The following is a 13,908-nucleotide window of genomic DNA, read 5'->3' as shown; positions in this document are numbered from 1 at the left end:
GGGTTAGGGCAATAGACAACATGGAGTATAGAGAGGTCCTTAGGGAGGCTCTTTCAGACAGGAAGTGATGCCAAAGTGGGTGGGAATAAACCAAAGTGTGCTGGGGAGGAACAACATGATTTAGGAATTACAAAACAGTTACAGGTAAGGGAGACCAAAAAGAGTTTAGGCTGAGAGGCAGGTTGCAGACCACTGCTCTCCAACAGGAGCATAGGCATGCAAACAGGTGGTGCTTTTGAGGTTAGTTCTCAGGACTTGAAGGGGTGCCTGTGATCCCTAGCTAGACCGGCTGGGATTAGGCTGGGTACATCTGCATAAAGATCAGAAGCAGGCTTGGATTTAGAAGTGCACAGTGGTCATTGTGTAGAGAAGCTTGGGTGTTTAAAAGAATTTTCAGGAGACTTTGTGGGGTTGAGTGGATTAAGTCCTGGAAGCCGAGACATTTGAGAGGAGCCTGTAAAGGGAAGCTGAGCTCAATCAGAATTGGAAAAAAAATCTTCAAGAAACCCGTGGTTAGGAGCCCCGCTCCTAACCCGAGAAGCTGTGTGCAGTTGATAGCTGCTAGGAGAGCGACAGTCTACTTTCTCCGTGGACTGCCGGTTACATCAGCCCCGCTCCAGACCGCATGCCCACAGGCCAACACAAAACAGCTCCACCTTTTCTTTTCTTTCTTTTTCTTTCTTCTTTTCTATTTTTCTTTCTTTCTTTTTCTTAGAAAATATGAAGTTGGAGGGCAAAGAATATAATCAAAGTATACTGTGAAATTTTAAAAACATTTATAAAAATTTTAAATTAGCCTTCTTAATGTACAGAATAGTATAAAATGTTCCCAAACACCCTATCTCTTATCCCACAAAAATTCTCTATTAACATCTTGTATTAATTTGATTCATTGTTTAATGATGAGTGAATGTTCATATGTTAAATCCATAGTTTAGAGTGTACACTCTTTGTAAGAGTATTTCCCCCACACCCCAAAGAAAACAGTAGGATGAGCATTCTGAAGCAGGAAGCGAATGAAAGGAGGAGGACTGGGTGGTGTGTATAGATAGGGTTTGTTACAGTTGCTACTATTTTGAGTTGAACATGCTTCTTTGCTGAAACAAGAGCTACAGAAAGTGGGAAATTAGTGATTTTTTTTTAAAACTAGGGGAAATGAACCTCTCATTCAATAAATGTTCGCTAAGCATTTCACTACAAGCCCATGAGAGTCTAGCTCCTAGGAGTATAGCATGAATAAAGTGGCTAACTTTCCTGTGTTGTATACAGAAGACAGCTGTAGTAAACTCAGAACCCAAAAGCAGAATGACAGAGAAAAACAAGCCTCAAGAGCAGGATTACAGTGAGACGAGAGATTGAGGATGGGGAGGCACTGTTCCTCTTAGACAAGAAAAGACACTCTGAAGAGACAGAGACTCTAGAATATAATGAAATGGAGCCGAGGTGATTGGCCTCTGGCCGTTTGCAAAGTAATACATACACTAAGCTTGAATTTAATGCTTTGTATAACAGAAGTGCCCCCATCCAGTAGTTCTCACCATTCATATTTATTACATGCCTAAGGGTTATAAATTTGTGCTAAAAAACTTAGTCTCTTCATTTTAAAATCTTTCAACTCCTATCAAAGTTCACCCCCTACCATGGTCATTATACTTTGGCCCTTTATCATTCTCTTTGACCTGCTTCAAAACACCTTCCTCCTGGAGACTCTCTGTCACCATTGTCAGGGGTGGACGCCCAGGGACTAGTCCTCTGGAGTGCTGCCACCTTATCTGACCTTAAGGGTTGTCAGCACTTATAGCTGTCATAGAGTTTTTATTCACTGTGTGACAGATGCCATAGATTGTCATCCTCTTTAATTCTCCTGACCCCTCTGGGGCAGGTGTCCCCATTTGACAATCTGTGAAACCTCTGGAAGGGATCTTCCATAATCACTCCCAGACATTGGTTTTGAACTCTGATTTTTGGCACTTCAAATTCTTGATATTTAATAACACCTATAATTTGCTTCACGTCCAGTGTGATATAAGTAACTTTGTCCACTTTGTGTCTCAAGGGCAGATACGCGATGTCTTAGCTCTTTTTCTCTGGCTGACAGTTCAGTGTACGTCCTGTTTCATCTAGGGAAGGAAAAGCTGCAGGAGCTTGAAGACTGCTGGTCACTCATCATCCACAGATCAGGAAGCAGCAGGGGGAACACAGGCCAGTGCTCGCTTTCTCTGTGTTCCGCAGTCCAGCGTCCCCTGCCCAAGGAATGGAGCCACCCACAGTTCATATGGCTCTTCCTACATCAGTTAATGTAATAAGGTCACTCCTCACAGGCGTGCCCAGAGGCCCACTTCCCAGGTGGTCTAAATTCTGCCAACAGTTGTCAACACTAATGATCACAGGTAGAATGGGAAGCTGAGGTAGCTGAGGGGTCCTAAGTGCTGGGTCCTCATTGTGACCGAAATCCAGGTTCTTAAACTGAGGTGCTGTGTGACTGAATGAGTGTTCTGACATGTATAAGTTATGTTGTTTAATTAAGTGTTGAGATTCTGAAATTACTATTTGATTTGTTCTTCACTGAGTCACGATCTAATCACAACTTGTGAGTTCTGGTGACACAGCAGCAGAGGCCGTAAAACCTTTTCTGTGTGCGGAAGCACAAACCATTCCTGGTGCACGGCATCCAGCTTTACAGAAAGATGAGGTCCAGGGTTTCTGTGTGTGTGTTTTGTGTTTTGTCATCAGAAAGCCTTTTAAAAAGTAGGGGTAGTTTCAAAGAGGATGTTTATAGATTGTAAGGTGTTTAGGAACTGTACAGTGTTTTGAAGTGTCCATTCAGCACTTACTGATGTTATTAATTGCTGCTATTTTGTGGGGTGGTAGCATGCAGGTTGGTGGCAACCTATAGGGCATCCAGAAATGAACTAACAGTAATGATTTTAGGCTTTCCCAGGGTTCTTTTCAGTGTACTGGAACAGTTAACCCTGAACAGTCAGGGTTCTTTAAAGTAACAGAACCTATAGAATGAATCTTTCATTTATATTTGTTTATGGGATTTATATATATTTGTGTACAGAAGGTCTCTGAATCAAGTAGTTGCTCAGTTCATGAGGCTGGATGTCTCACATGGTCTTCAGTATACACAGGACGGAGTCCTGTAAAAGTAGGCTCCCAGTGTGTGTGAGAGAGCGAGCAAGCAGGCAGAAGGGAAGCTTCCTTCTTCCATGTTCAGCAGAAGGTGTGGCCCAGATTAAAGGTGGATCTTCCTACCTCAAAGAACCACATCAGAAGTGAGTCTTCCTACTTCAAATTGTTTAAGAAAAAAAATCTCCCACAGGTGTGCCCAGCCATTTGACTTTTAGTTAATTTTATTGTAGTCAAGTTGACAACCAAGAATAACCATCACACTTGTAGAGTCACATGATCTACATTGCCTTGAGTTTCAGAGTACAGGTGAGGGAAACACTTGTGCCTCTTCCCAGCCTTCCTAGCCTGTGTTACTATCTTCTCTGACATGTGCTCATGACAGAAGCCCAAGAACCTGTGCAGTGGGAAGTGTCCTCCTTCATCCCACCCCTCATCCCATAGCCATCCTCTGCTGCTCAAGCACCTTCCTTCCTGGCTCATTTCTTTGTGATGCATTCCTTAAAGTGGAGCTGGGGAGTGAGAGAGGGTTGGGCAGTTTAGAGATCTAGTGGCACCTTGTTTGAGTGGTTTTAGGAAAGCTTGAAAAGAAAGTGCCACTTGCCTGTTAGTGTGGAAAGTAGGGCCTGTTTTTGCACATTCCTAATAATGTTGGGAACTACTTATTTGACCATATTAGTTTGCAGCAGCAAATGTAAAATACAGAATATTTTGTGGTTTTGTGTTGGTGGTTTCTTTTCTTTTCTTTTTTTGTCAGTGATCGTGTTTGGTTTGGTATCTGTTTTTTCTTGGATCAGTTATTTTTATATTAAATGTAATTTATTGGTGCTGGTAAAACATCTGTATATTTTTAATGATTTCATTTTATTGAGCAGAAATGTTGGTAAATGTCTAGATTGATAATACCTTTTTTATTAAATGAAATTAATTTTAAAAGTTAACTTCAGAATTTGTGGTAGTTTATGAGATAAGGTGAGAATATAGAGTTTTCTGGATGCTCTAGAAATATGTGGTAGTTAGTGGTGGCTGAGAATTATGATTTTTCTGAGTCTGATAGTTGGAAGTTGAAATTAAAGGGAAAAATATTAACATAATTTACCCAGAACTATAATGAAGCTTATAGAAGAATATTCTTTGTAAGTTTTACTTGCTGTGATTGAGAGCTGTTTCTTTTTTCTCTGGGATTGATGGTTGCCTTGGGATGAATCTCTGTGAACCAGTCAGTGCTGACTCTGACTTACTCTTAGAAGCATTTGTCCTAGTGATGGGCCAGTGGTCTGCCTCCCTGCACTGCCTGCTTTCTAGCTTGTTACCTCATTGGCTGTGGAAAATAGCAGCACCCTGGTGGATAAGCCATTAGCAGATTTTCTTAAACTTTGTCCACTTGTGACTCCAGAAATGTATATAAAATAGGTGAATAAGTCAACTTTACTGATAGTAAATCATAAGGAATTTATTTTAGAACAGCTTTTGATATACATATTTTACCTTTTATAAAGGTAGAAAGCAAATCTGTGTACCAGTGAAATGAATGAATGTATTCATGTATTTTTATTTAAAGAATTAAATTCTGACTCAATGTATGAGATCGAAAGACATAGAGCATCTTAGGTATTTTTCAAAGGAGATTTTTATTTGTCTGTATGTCTGTTTCTGTGTATGCGTGTGTGTGTACATGTGCCAGAGGCCAAATTGCTATGCTAGTCCCTGCCTTCCATCTTGTTTGAGGCCACATTTCTTTTTGGTTGGTTGTTCTATGTATCTATGTCTATCCATGGTCTCTTTTTGTATGCATGTATGTACCTATGCCGTGTCTCTGGTTTTTGTTTGTTACTATGCTGCAGTACCCAGGCTGTCTGCTCATGAGCGTCTGGAGAGGATTCTCCTTCCCTGCCTCTCATCAGTCAGTTCACGCTACCACACCCAGCTCTCACAGCTTGGTCTGGGGATTCAGACCCAGATCACAGTGTTTTCACAGCAAGCCTGTCAGCCAGTAAGCCGTCACTCTAGTCCTTGACCAATATTTTGATTTTATAATGGTCATTGCTGAGAGTGCTGCTTCACATAAATGCATAGTACAACATGACAGAAATGTTTAGGGCCATTTCAGAAATAATTGGAAATTTTGCCCTTATCACAAGCCAAAATTTACTGAATCACTTTTTTTTGAAACTCAAGTCAGGAACTCAAGCAGTGATTTTTAAAATCCAATTTTTAAGTAAAACCAAAGATAAGCTAATTTGATATTTATATGCTGGGGTATAATAATAAGAAAATACTAAAAGTTTTAGTTTTCTATACTAAAGCCATTGTGTTTTGATAGAAGAAGAAAACTTGGTATAGTAGTGAAAGCTCTGCGACATCATAGCTGTGTGCATTAGCACCATAGTTCATTAGTCGTGTGCAGTGGTGAGTACAGTGCAGAGAACAAATGTATGTTCTAAACCATGGCTGAAGTGAAGTCCTGTGACACAGCAGGCAGATACTGCCAGGAAATCTTGCTTCATTATACATTTGATTCTAATTTTTGGTAGTTGCCATTCAGAAACCTTTTACTGTTGCCAAATTATTTTTTGATCTCCACATTCATTTATGTAACCCTGTATGTTGTCATCATGGCCAACAGCTTAAGAAATTGTACTTCAAAGAATACTTTTAATTTTAAAAAATAATTTTGTTGTAAATTGACCAACTGTGTGTGTGTGTGTGTGTGTGTGTGTGTGTGTGTGTGTGTGTGTGTATGAGCTATAAAGTGATGTTAGGATTTATGAATATAAATATAAGTAAGTCAAGCCAAGGAACACATATCCACATCTCAGATACTTATCTCTTTAATTTTGAAGATCTAGTAATGCTCGCACTTCATTCATACAGGTTTGATTAATGCTGATGTGATTGTATGCCTCTGCTAACATGTTGGCAATGTCTAACTCTAGCCTAGAGCCAGAAGCCAGGGTTCTGTGATCCCCCCACTTCTTGTATGTGGGGAATATCAGATCTGTAGGTAGTATTTGTGATGTAGGTAGTATTTGTGATGTAAGCAGGTCTAGTTCTCTAGACCCAGTTCTTTGCTGGCCCAGAAAACCAGTTGCTGGATTCTTGAGGTTCTCACAAGCCATACTGAGGAAACGTTAAATCAGAAAGGCCATTGTGCTTCAGATGATGGGTTAAGACCTGAGTAGAATAAAATCAGTCCTTTAAACAAATTAGGAACTATTGCACTGTACCTTACCAAGTAATGTATTTACATGGTTTTAAAACATTTAGCAACATAAGAAAACACAAGGAGGTAGAAGAATATGCTCCCCTACCAGTGTCAAGGAGGCAAAATTACTCTAAACCATTGAGCTATCTTTTTTTATTGCCTGTATTTCTATTATTTTAATCGATTTGCCTGTGGTAAACAAAGTATTGATGGGTGTCCCCCCACAAGGATGAAGCTTACCTGTTTGTACTCTTCCTCCTTATTTTTGTGGATACAGTTACGCCATTTATTTTTATCTCTGGTTTTAGTGACCTGGCTTTGATATGCCAGCATCTTTTATAAATTACCTGATCTGTAAAGACAGTATCCCTCTTCCTTCATCCCATCTGGAACAATAAGTTGGGTCTGGTGAGAGTTATGTGTAGACTTAGAGGGCTGAGCATAGTTTACAATTAATCTGGAGGAAATCTAAATGTTTTGTGTGGGACTTATTATAATCTTTGCCTTTTTATGTTTTATAGAAATAAATACCTTCCCTTAATTGATGAAAATGAAAATACAGAAGAAAGAGAAGCAGGTAAGTGGTCCCATTTCTTTTAAGTGTTGTGTCTATTGCTAAAAAGGATAGGCTGTGGCTCACATTTAACCTCTGACAGTTGCCTGTTGCTTCTGTTCTTTATTCTCCACAGAATAACAGAGCTCTGAGTGAGTAGTGCATGGAGTTTCCCTGCTGCTTCAGTCATGTCCATATAGGAGCAATGTAATTGAACTGAATCAGAGCATTAAAATTAGCCTGGTAAAAAAACACTTCCTCTCAGAACAGCTCTTTATCCTTTTCTGAGTTATGTGACCAATTCTCTGTAGTTTACATATTAATCATTTTTGGAAATTTAGTTTGCTAAAAGTATTTTCCCCCTTTGTGTGTGTGTGTGTGTGTGTGTGTGTGTTCGTTCGTGTGTTCTGTTCGAGGATCTGAGATAGCTACTGGGCAGGTGCTCTTGTTTCACTGGCCAGGAGTACAAAGTGGGTGGCCCGCAACATACATCCATCAAAAAAGGATCGTTTACCTACATTGTAGAATATACCCCAAACCCTCAAAATTGTTGTTATTTATGATATGCAGACAGTCTTACAATTCTTAAGATAATTGCCATTTTATTTTTGAACATTCTGTAAGGTACGGGGGTTTAATTTAAACTTCATGGTAATAGCAGGGTGGGATTTTTGTTTTTTGAGGGGCATCTGTTTGGGGTTTGTTTATTGGCGTCTGTCGGCATTAGAGTTAATCTTGATAAAGAAGTGCAGGTTGCTATGTAGTCAGTGCATATCAGCCTCCTGAGTGCTGGGACTGTAGAGTTACCCTACTGTACCTTGCTGCAGGTTGGGAACTTTACTTGAAAATGACTGTTAGCTGTATTGGGGCTGGGTTGAATAAATGGGAGGAGCTGATCCTGTTCCTTTTGTCAGTATTTGGCACTGGGTCACATGGACTATTGACCTGTAAGAAATTGCAGAGCATGAACTGGAAATGAATACTGGAGCCAAAACACTTTGTAGTCATACAGTTTAGGGATGGATAGAAAGAAAGCAAGGGCTTCGGTTTTCATAGAATGAAATTGAAATTCCCACTGGGCCACTTAGGATCTCGGAGCAAGTTCAGCCTCATTTTTCACCATGTAGAAAAAGATTAAATGAGATAGTTAAATACTTAGTATTTGGTATGTCAAAGCAAGAAAATCTTTAGTGTATAACAATGTGAATAGCAATCAAGCTTACTTTAACCATGATTCTGAAATGTTAGAAGCAACACAGAATAGTAGGTTTGGGATATAGCTCAGAGGTAGAGTACTTGTTTGGCTTGGATAATTCCCAGCATTGGAGAAAGAAGCAAGGGGGAGGGGAAAATCTGTTTTAAAAACATCCATTCTTTTTAAAAAAACAAAACAAAACAAAAAACAACTCATTCCGTCTAGTTTATTTTTCTACTTCTATGAAGATAAATCCATTCTGATCTTTAAATTGTTCGAAATTTTATCAAGGAAAATTAAAATGAGATGATAGATTTTTTTTTACAAGTTAATAAAAATTTAGCAATAAATAATCATGCTTCTTATTAACCAGAAAGGGCATAATAGGTGGCATGCCAGTAACAAAGGCTTTAAACGTTGACTTTGTGTTGCCAAAGGAAATCTTGGAAAAAAAAAAAAAACTGTGAAAAGGAATCTCTTAGAGTCTTTTTAACTATGTTGATGAAAATAACTAAACTGCCTCTAAGAAGTGTGTAGAGTTTAATGACTAAGATTACCAAACAGTAGTAGGCAGGCAAAAATTAGCTAGCAAAACAAGGTGTAAGTTGTAATTACAAGAGCCCAGCTTTTTAGAGTTGAAAATAACTTAAGGGGACACAGCCTTACCTCACTGAAAACAGACCTATGCTGATTCTTTTTTTAATCTCCTTGTTTGATACTAAGAGGTATAAAATATGACAGACATGAAATTTGATATACAAATAGTAAGTACTTTAGTAATCTAGATCAATTAATCCAGTTTAAAAATGTAATACTACCGGGCAGTGGTGGCGCGTGCCTTTAATCCCAGCACTTGGGAGGCAGAGGCAGGCGGATTTCTGAGTTCGAGGCCAGCCTGGTTTACAGAGTGAGCTCTAGGACATCTAGGACTACACAGAGAAACCCTGTCTCAAAAAAAAAAAAAAAAAAAAAAAAAAAAAAAAAAAAACCTAAAAAAAAAAAAAAGTAATACTAAAACTTGGAGCTATAATCGGGAAATAATATAGACTTGGTGACTTTGGGAGAGCTTTGCTTCCGTGAACAAATACTTAGCAGACATAGCTGACATTTTCCATCCTTGAGAAAATACAAAGGTGATGATCAGGAAGAGCAATTAGGAATCGCAGACCTTGAGACCCTTAAACCATGTTTTCTTCCTTGAATGAATGTGGACATGACTTATTCAGTAAACAAATATTGCTGAGTTTTCCACATTTCTGCAAGAAGTATGTAAGTTCTACTTCAGGCCAGATGCTGCAGTGACTTAAATGGTCTTCTAAAGAAGTGTGTAGTCTGCTTACAGAAGGGTTAGGGTAGAGAATGGCACATGACGCAGGAGAGCAGGACTTTACAATGTGGGTGGCAGGGTAGTGGTCTGGTATTGAATAGAGACACAGGTGATAGTCAGCCCCACCAAAGAACTTAAGAGCTCAGCCAAGTTGTGTCAAAGAACTCCACATGGAAGCATAGGCAAGTTCTGGAAGGACCTAGGAGTAAGGGACAAAAGGGAGGCCTGGAGTGGAGTGCTCAGTTTTTGTGCTGGCAAAGGGTGAACTAGAATAAGTATAGTGGATTTAGCTTGCTGCCATGTTCCTAGCACAGTGTGTCCTCTCAGAGAGGAAGGCGAGCTCAGGTCTTTAGGAAGGCATTGACCACCAGAACAGATTGCTGGATCATAGATAGCCCTTGGTTGAAAATAGTGAGTGAGGAAGACTAACAAGTTGATAGCGTGAGCGAGTGAACAATTGATGGTGAGACTTGGCAGCAGCATCTGACAGAGCAGGGTTGGTGCCACAGACCTTCAGTTAGTTTGCATTTCAGTTTAGCAGTTTAAAGCATTGTCTTCATGAGCCAAAAGGATTTCAAATGGACTTTCTCCAACTCCTTCCTCCAAGCATCACATTCTCTCTTTGCGTTTTAATATACTTTACAGGACACTCCCTACCCCACGCATGCCCAATGCAATCATTCTATTGGTTTTGTATCTGAACTATGCACTTGAGCCCAGAGTAAAGGCCTGAATAGTAAAAGGAGGCTGACTCGTTGCCTGTGAGTTTCATGAGTGGAGCAGGGCACTCGAGCCCCAGGGTGAAGACTTCTGAGCCTCTTGAGAGGGAGGGGAAATGTTGATGGATTCACTGACAAGAACGGACCAAGTTGGCCCTCTTCAGTTCCCGGTCTCTCCTCGTCCCTTGGCTTAGCTTCTGTGTTCTTGCTTCTCTTTGTTCCTTCTTGCTGCCCTGGACTGTTTTTCTTCCATTTCTTCTTCACTCCAGTACCTCTGCTTCCACAATCCTCCATCCCATTATGGGACATCAGTGTCCTAGGGAAAGGTCATCAGCTTCCTCTTCAGTATGCATACACCCATACATTGTGTGTACATTTTTCTTTTAACCTAGGCTTTTGCCTGTGATAATGGACTAAATGAACTTTTCTTAATTTGAGAACCATTGCCTTGGACTGTAATCTTTTCATTTGTTTTTAAACCTTTTTAATTAAGATGAATGTAGTTCATTTAACTGTTTTTGAGGAGTATTATGGGTTAATGAGCTTAAATCAAAGGAACACCACTTGGTTTATGTTCTTTTAACAGCCCCTTTCTGTTTCTGTTTGTACCTTGTTCCTAGGCTTTTGCCCCTATTTAAGTTGGTAATATGAAGCAAATTATTGTTGGTCCCTTGTGGTCTACCATCTCTAGAGTTGTTCCTGTTAGAGCCATTTCAGAGTGGAGACACTGACATAGGAGTTTGTTCTCAGACTTTTTGTCTCTCCTGTCTCAGAAGTACATAAAAGAAATGTTTTTGTGTCAATTTTTTTTCCTGCTCAGGAATCTTTTCCAAGTTCCTAACATAAAAAATACTTCCATAAACCGGGCGTGGTGGCGCACACCTTTAATCCCAACACTGGGAGGCAGAGGCAGGCAGATTTCTGAGTTGGAGGCCAGCCTGGTCTACAAAGTGAGTTCCAGGACAGCCAGGGCTACACAGAGAAACCCTGTCTCAAAAAACAAAAACAAAAAATGCTTCCTTGTCTTAACAACCCCAACATTTAAATTAAAAATTATTTTACTAATACTTGCCACTTCCCCTTTCAACATCAAATAATTGTGCTCTTCCCCCTTTGGAAAGCACCAGCCCTGTCGCTTGAGGAGCTTAGCCTTGGCAAGTTGTTTTATCTCTCATCTGTAAAATTAGGGTGTGTAGGGGTGGGTTGGGGGGGGGGGTTGTTCCTGAATAATTATCTATGATTCCTGGTAGTGAAACTTTGCAGGTAGGTGTATATTTAGCTTAGTAAAGACGACCTGACCTTTCCCAAAGCAGTGTATATACTCATATTTAATAAAGCAGTGTATATACTCATATTTAATAAAGCAGTGTATATACTCATATTTAATATGTTTAATCAAGTCTCACCTGGCTGGGCTGGTGACCTAATAACCTCTTATGGCTCCCTGGGAAGTCATGAAAATACACATCAGTGTTTGTCAGATTTCACATCCACAGTCCTCCACTTACTAGCTGTATGGTCAGGGCACATTCCTTACAATCTCCACTTCCACTTCTCCCTCTATAGACTGGGCACCTTCACACTGACCTTGTTAGATGGTTGTAGAGGTTAGAGGTCAGGCCCTGTGCCTTATGTCATCCTAGTATTTCTGTTAAGACCTTGTGCCCTGGACATTAGCAGCTGCTGTAGATATTTTCTCTGGATTTGATTCTCTCTGCTACTGCCTACCTCCATCTTTGAAAAGTTTTCTGCGTGAGTAAAGAGACCCCGTCATGGCAGCCTCACTCTGACCTAGAACAAGCTATCTTGGTGGGATTTAGTCTTTTAGGCCTTGAAAGCCTCTTTAATAAGCAAATTACTTCTCAATTTCTTCCACTTAAAAAATATTTTTTATTTTCACACATAATGATTTTTGATCAAAGTCTTCTCCATTATTCTCTTATCCCTTCCCCATCCCATCAAATTTTCTTCTAAAGTCCTCCTCCTATGTTCACTATGTTTTTATTTTCTTCTTTTAGGTTAGGATTGCCCGAATGAGTACAGACAGGAATTTATTTACTTGAACAAAGGCAACGCACTAGTGACTGTACCACTTAAGACTCCCCTTCCCTCCAGCAATCAGTAACTGTTTTCCTACAGCTCCTGGGGTAGGGGTAGGGCTTATTCAGGCAGGTAGCTAACACTGCTGTGAATTCATGGGTGCAGCAACTGTGTCATGTCCAGAAGATTGTTGTTTTGTGTTATTCTTCTCCATCCTTCAACTCTTAAATTGTTCCTACTCCCTTTTCTGAGCTCTTTCCCAAGCCCCACAGGAGGTGATATAGATGTTCTGTTAGGGTTGAATACTTAACAATCCTAGTTTACCCATTGTTGCACACTAAGAAAACTTGATCTCTAAGGTCCAGGTGTCTAGGGCATGGACTTCATTAATACTCCCAGGACAAGCACATGGCATAATTCCTTCCTTTCTGAAAGCACTGAGTGTTGTAAGAGCAGCTGTTGCCCACAGGATTTAGGTTAGTTTATTAGCAGAACTTCACTTACTGTAAAGATCCAAAAGAAAAACCTTTCCTTTCTTTGGTGTTTTCCCCCAGTAATCTCAAGTGCTATGCTGTGAGCCTCAGACTGAGAAAGGGCACCAGAAAAAGCAGACAGGGTGACATGAGGCCGAATTTACAATGTTTTTTTCCCAGCGTGGGCCAGGAAGTGTGGGTACAGCTTGGGGAACCAGCACACTGGAGGGAAGCCACACCACCTGGGCAAGTATTTGTGGTTTATAACTTGCCAGGCCTTTTAATAGGAGAGCAAGCACTCACAAATGGTGCTGTTTCTAAACTATGACCAGAATGCAGTTTTACCATCTTCCTGGAAAGCTGGCTCTCCTGGGCTCCCCTGGGCCATTCTCTGTTCTAGATTAAGGAATGAATGTGTCCCTGGAGCTAGCACCCACATTATTATCCAACCATTGCCAACTTATCTTGCTTATGAAATGGCAGGTACTTTTTGGCTTACCAGACTGAAAGTATGAGATGAAACGTCTACCTCTAAAGAATTGTTTCCTTAGAATTGTTCACTGAGAGACTGCTTATATTTGATTGTACTCAGAAATGGCTTTGAAGTTCCCTTTCTGGTGCTACCTCAGCTCCTGTGACACGCTTCTGGCATCTGTCACAGGAAAGTTTCCTTCTATTTGGGTAGTTTGATTTTTGCAAGTGGCCAGAGGTATTTGGGACTGAGTCAAGTAGCATTCAATAGCATGCTGAACAGGCCTAGTTTTACTTATTGTCAAAAGCAAACTACCAACACTGACAAGTCAGTGCCCAGGATCCGTACTCCCACAAGTTGTGCTCTGACCTGATTTTTATATACTAATTATGTATTAAAATAAGAATTTGTGTGTGTGATCTGTTTGTGTAGGTGTGCATGCCATGGTGAGTGTGCAGAGGTTGCAGGGCAATTGGTTTTCACCTTTTATAAAGTCTTTTCACCTTTACAAGTATTCTGGGGATTGAACATGGATCCTAAATTGAACAGGAACATCTTTGCCTGTAATAAGCCATCTTACCGGCTCATGGGCTAACTTGTGACATATTATCAGCACCATGATCCTGCGGCATAAGGCCACAGATGGCTGTGTCCTGCTTGCTACTGTATCCCAAGGCCTAGTGTACTGGAACTAACACTTAGTAGCAACTCAGATACTCACTTCTTACTGACTAAATCTATGTCTTCAAACCTAATCGCACACTTTGTGTGGAGCAGTGAGAGAGTAATGTG

General features: G+C 40.3%; 1 protein-coding gene across 10 annotated transcripts in view; it reads left to right on the top strand.

Moving 5' to 3' along the window:
- Chd6 (chromodomain helicase DNA binding protein 6) overlaps positions 1–13,908 on the top strand; it is a 162,109-nt gene that overhangs the window by 42,254 nt on the left and 105,947 nt on the right. For 2 of the 10 annotated variants that reach the window (NR_126509.1, NM_173368.3), the window contains exon 2: positions 6,859–6,914. Coding sequence is in view for 4 of the 10 variants with exons in the window: in NM_173368.3 (NP_775544.2) it covers positions 6,882–6,914 (33 nt within the window). In the remaining 6 variants the exon portion in view is untranslated. Of the gene's footprint in view, positions 1–5,897; positions 6,915–7,026; positions 7,134–13,908 lie in introns of those variants that run through there. The other 8 variants (XR_001783182.2, XR_001783181.2, XM_030252080.1 and 5 more) reach the window with 7 other exon arrangements.

This window comes from Mus musculus, chromosome 2 (genome assembly GCF_000001635.26).
Source record: "Mus musculus strain C57BL/6J chromosome 2, GRCm38.p6 C57BL/6J".
NCBI classification, from domain to species: Eukaryota; Metazoa; Chordata; class Mammalia; order Rodentia; family Muridae; genus Mus; species Mus musculus.
Note: the sequence above shows the minus strand (reverse complement) of the source record. Positions and strands in the feature narration are given on the sequence as shown.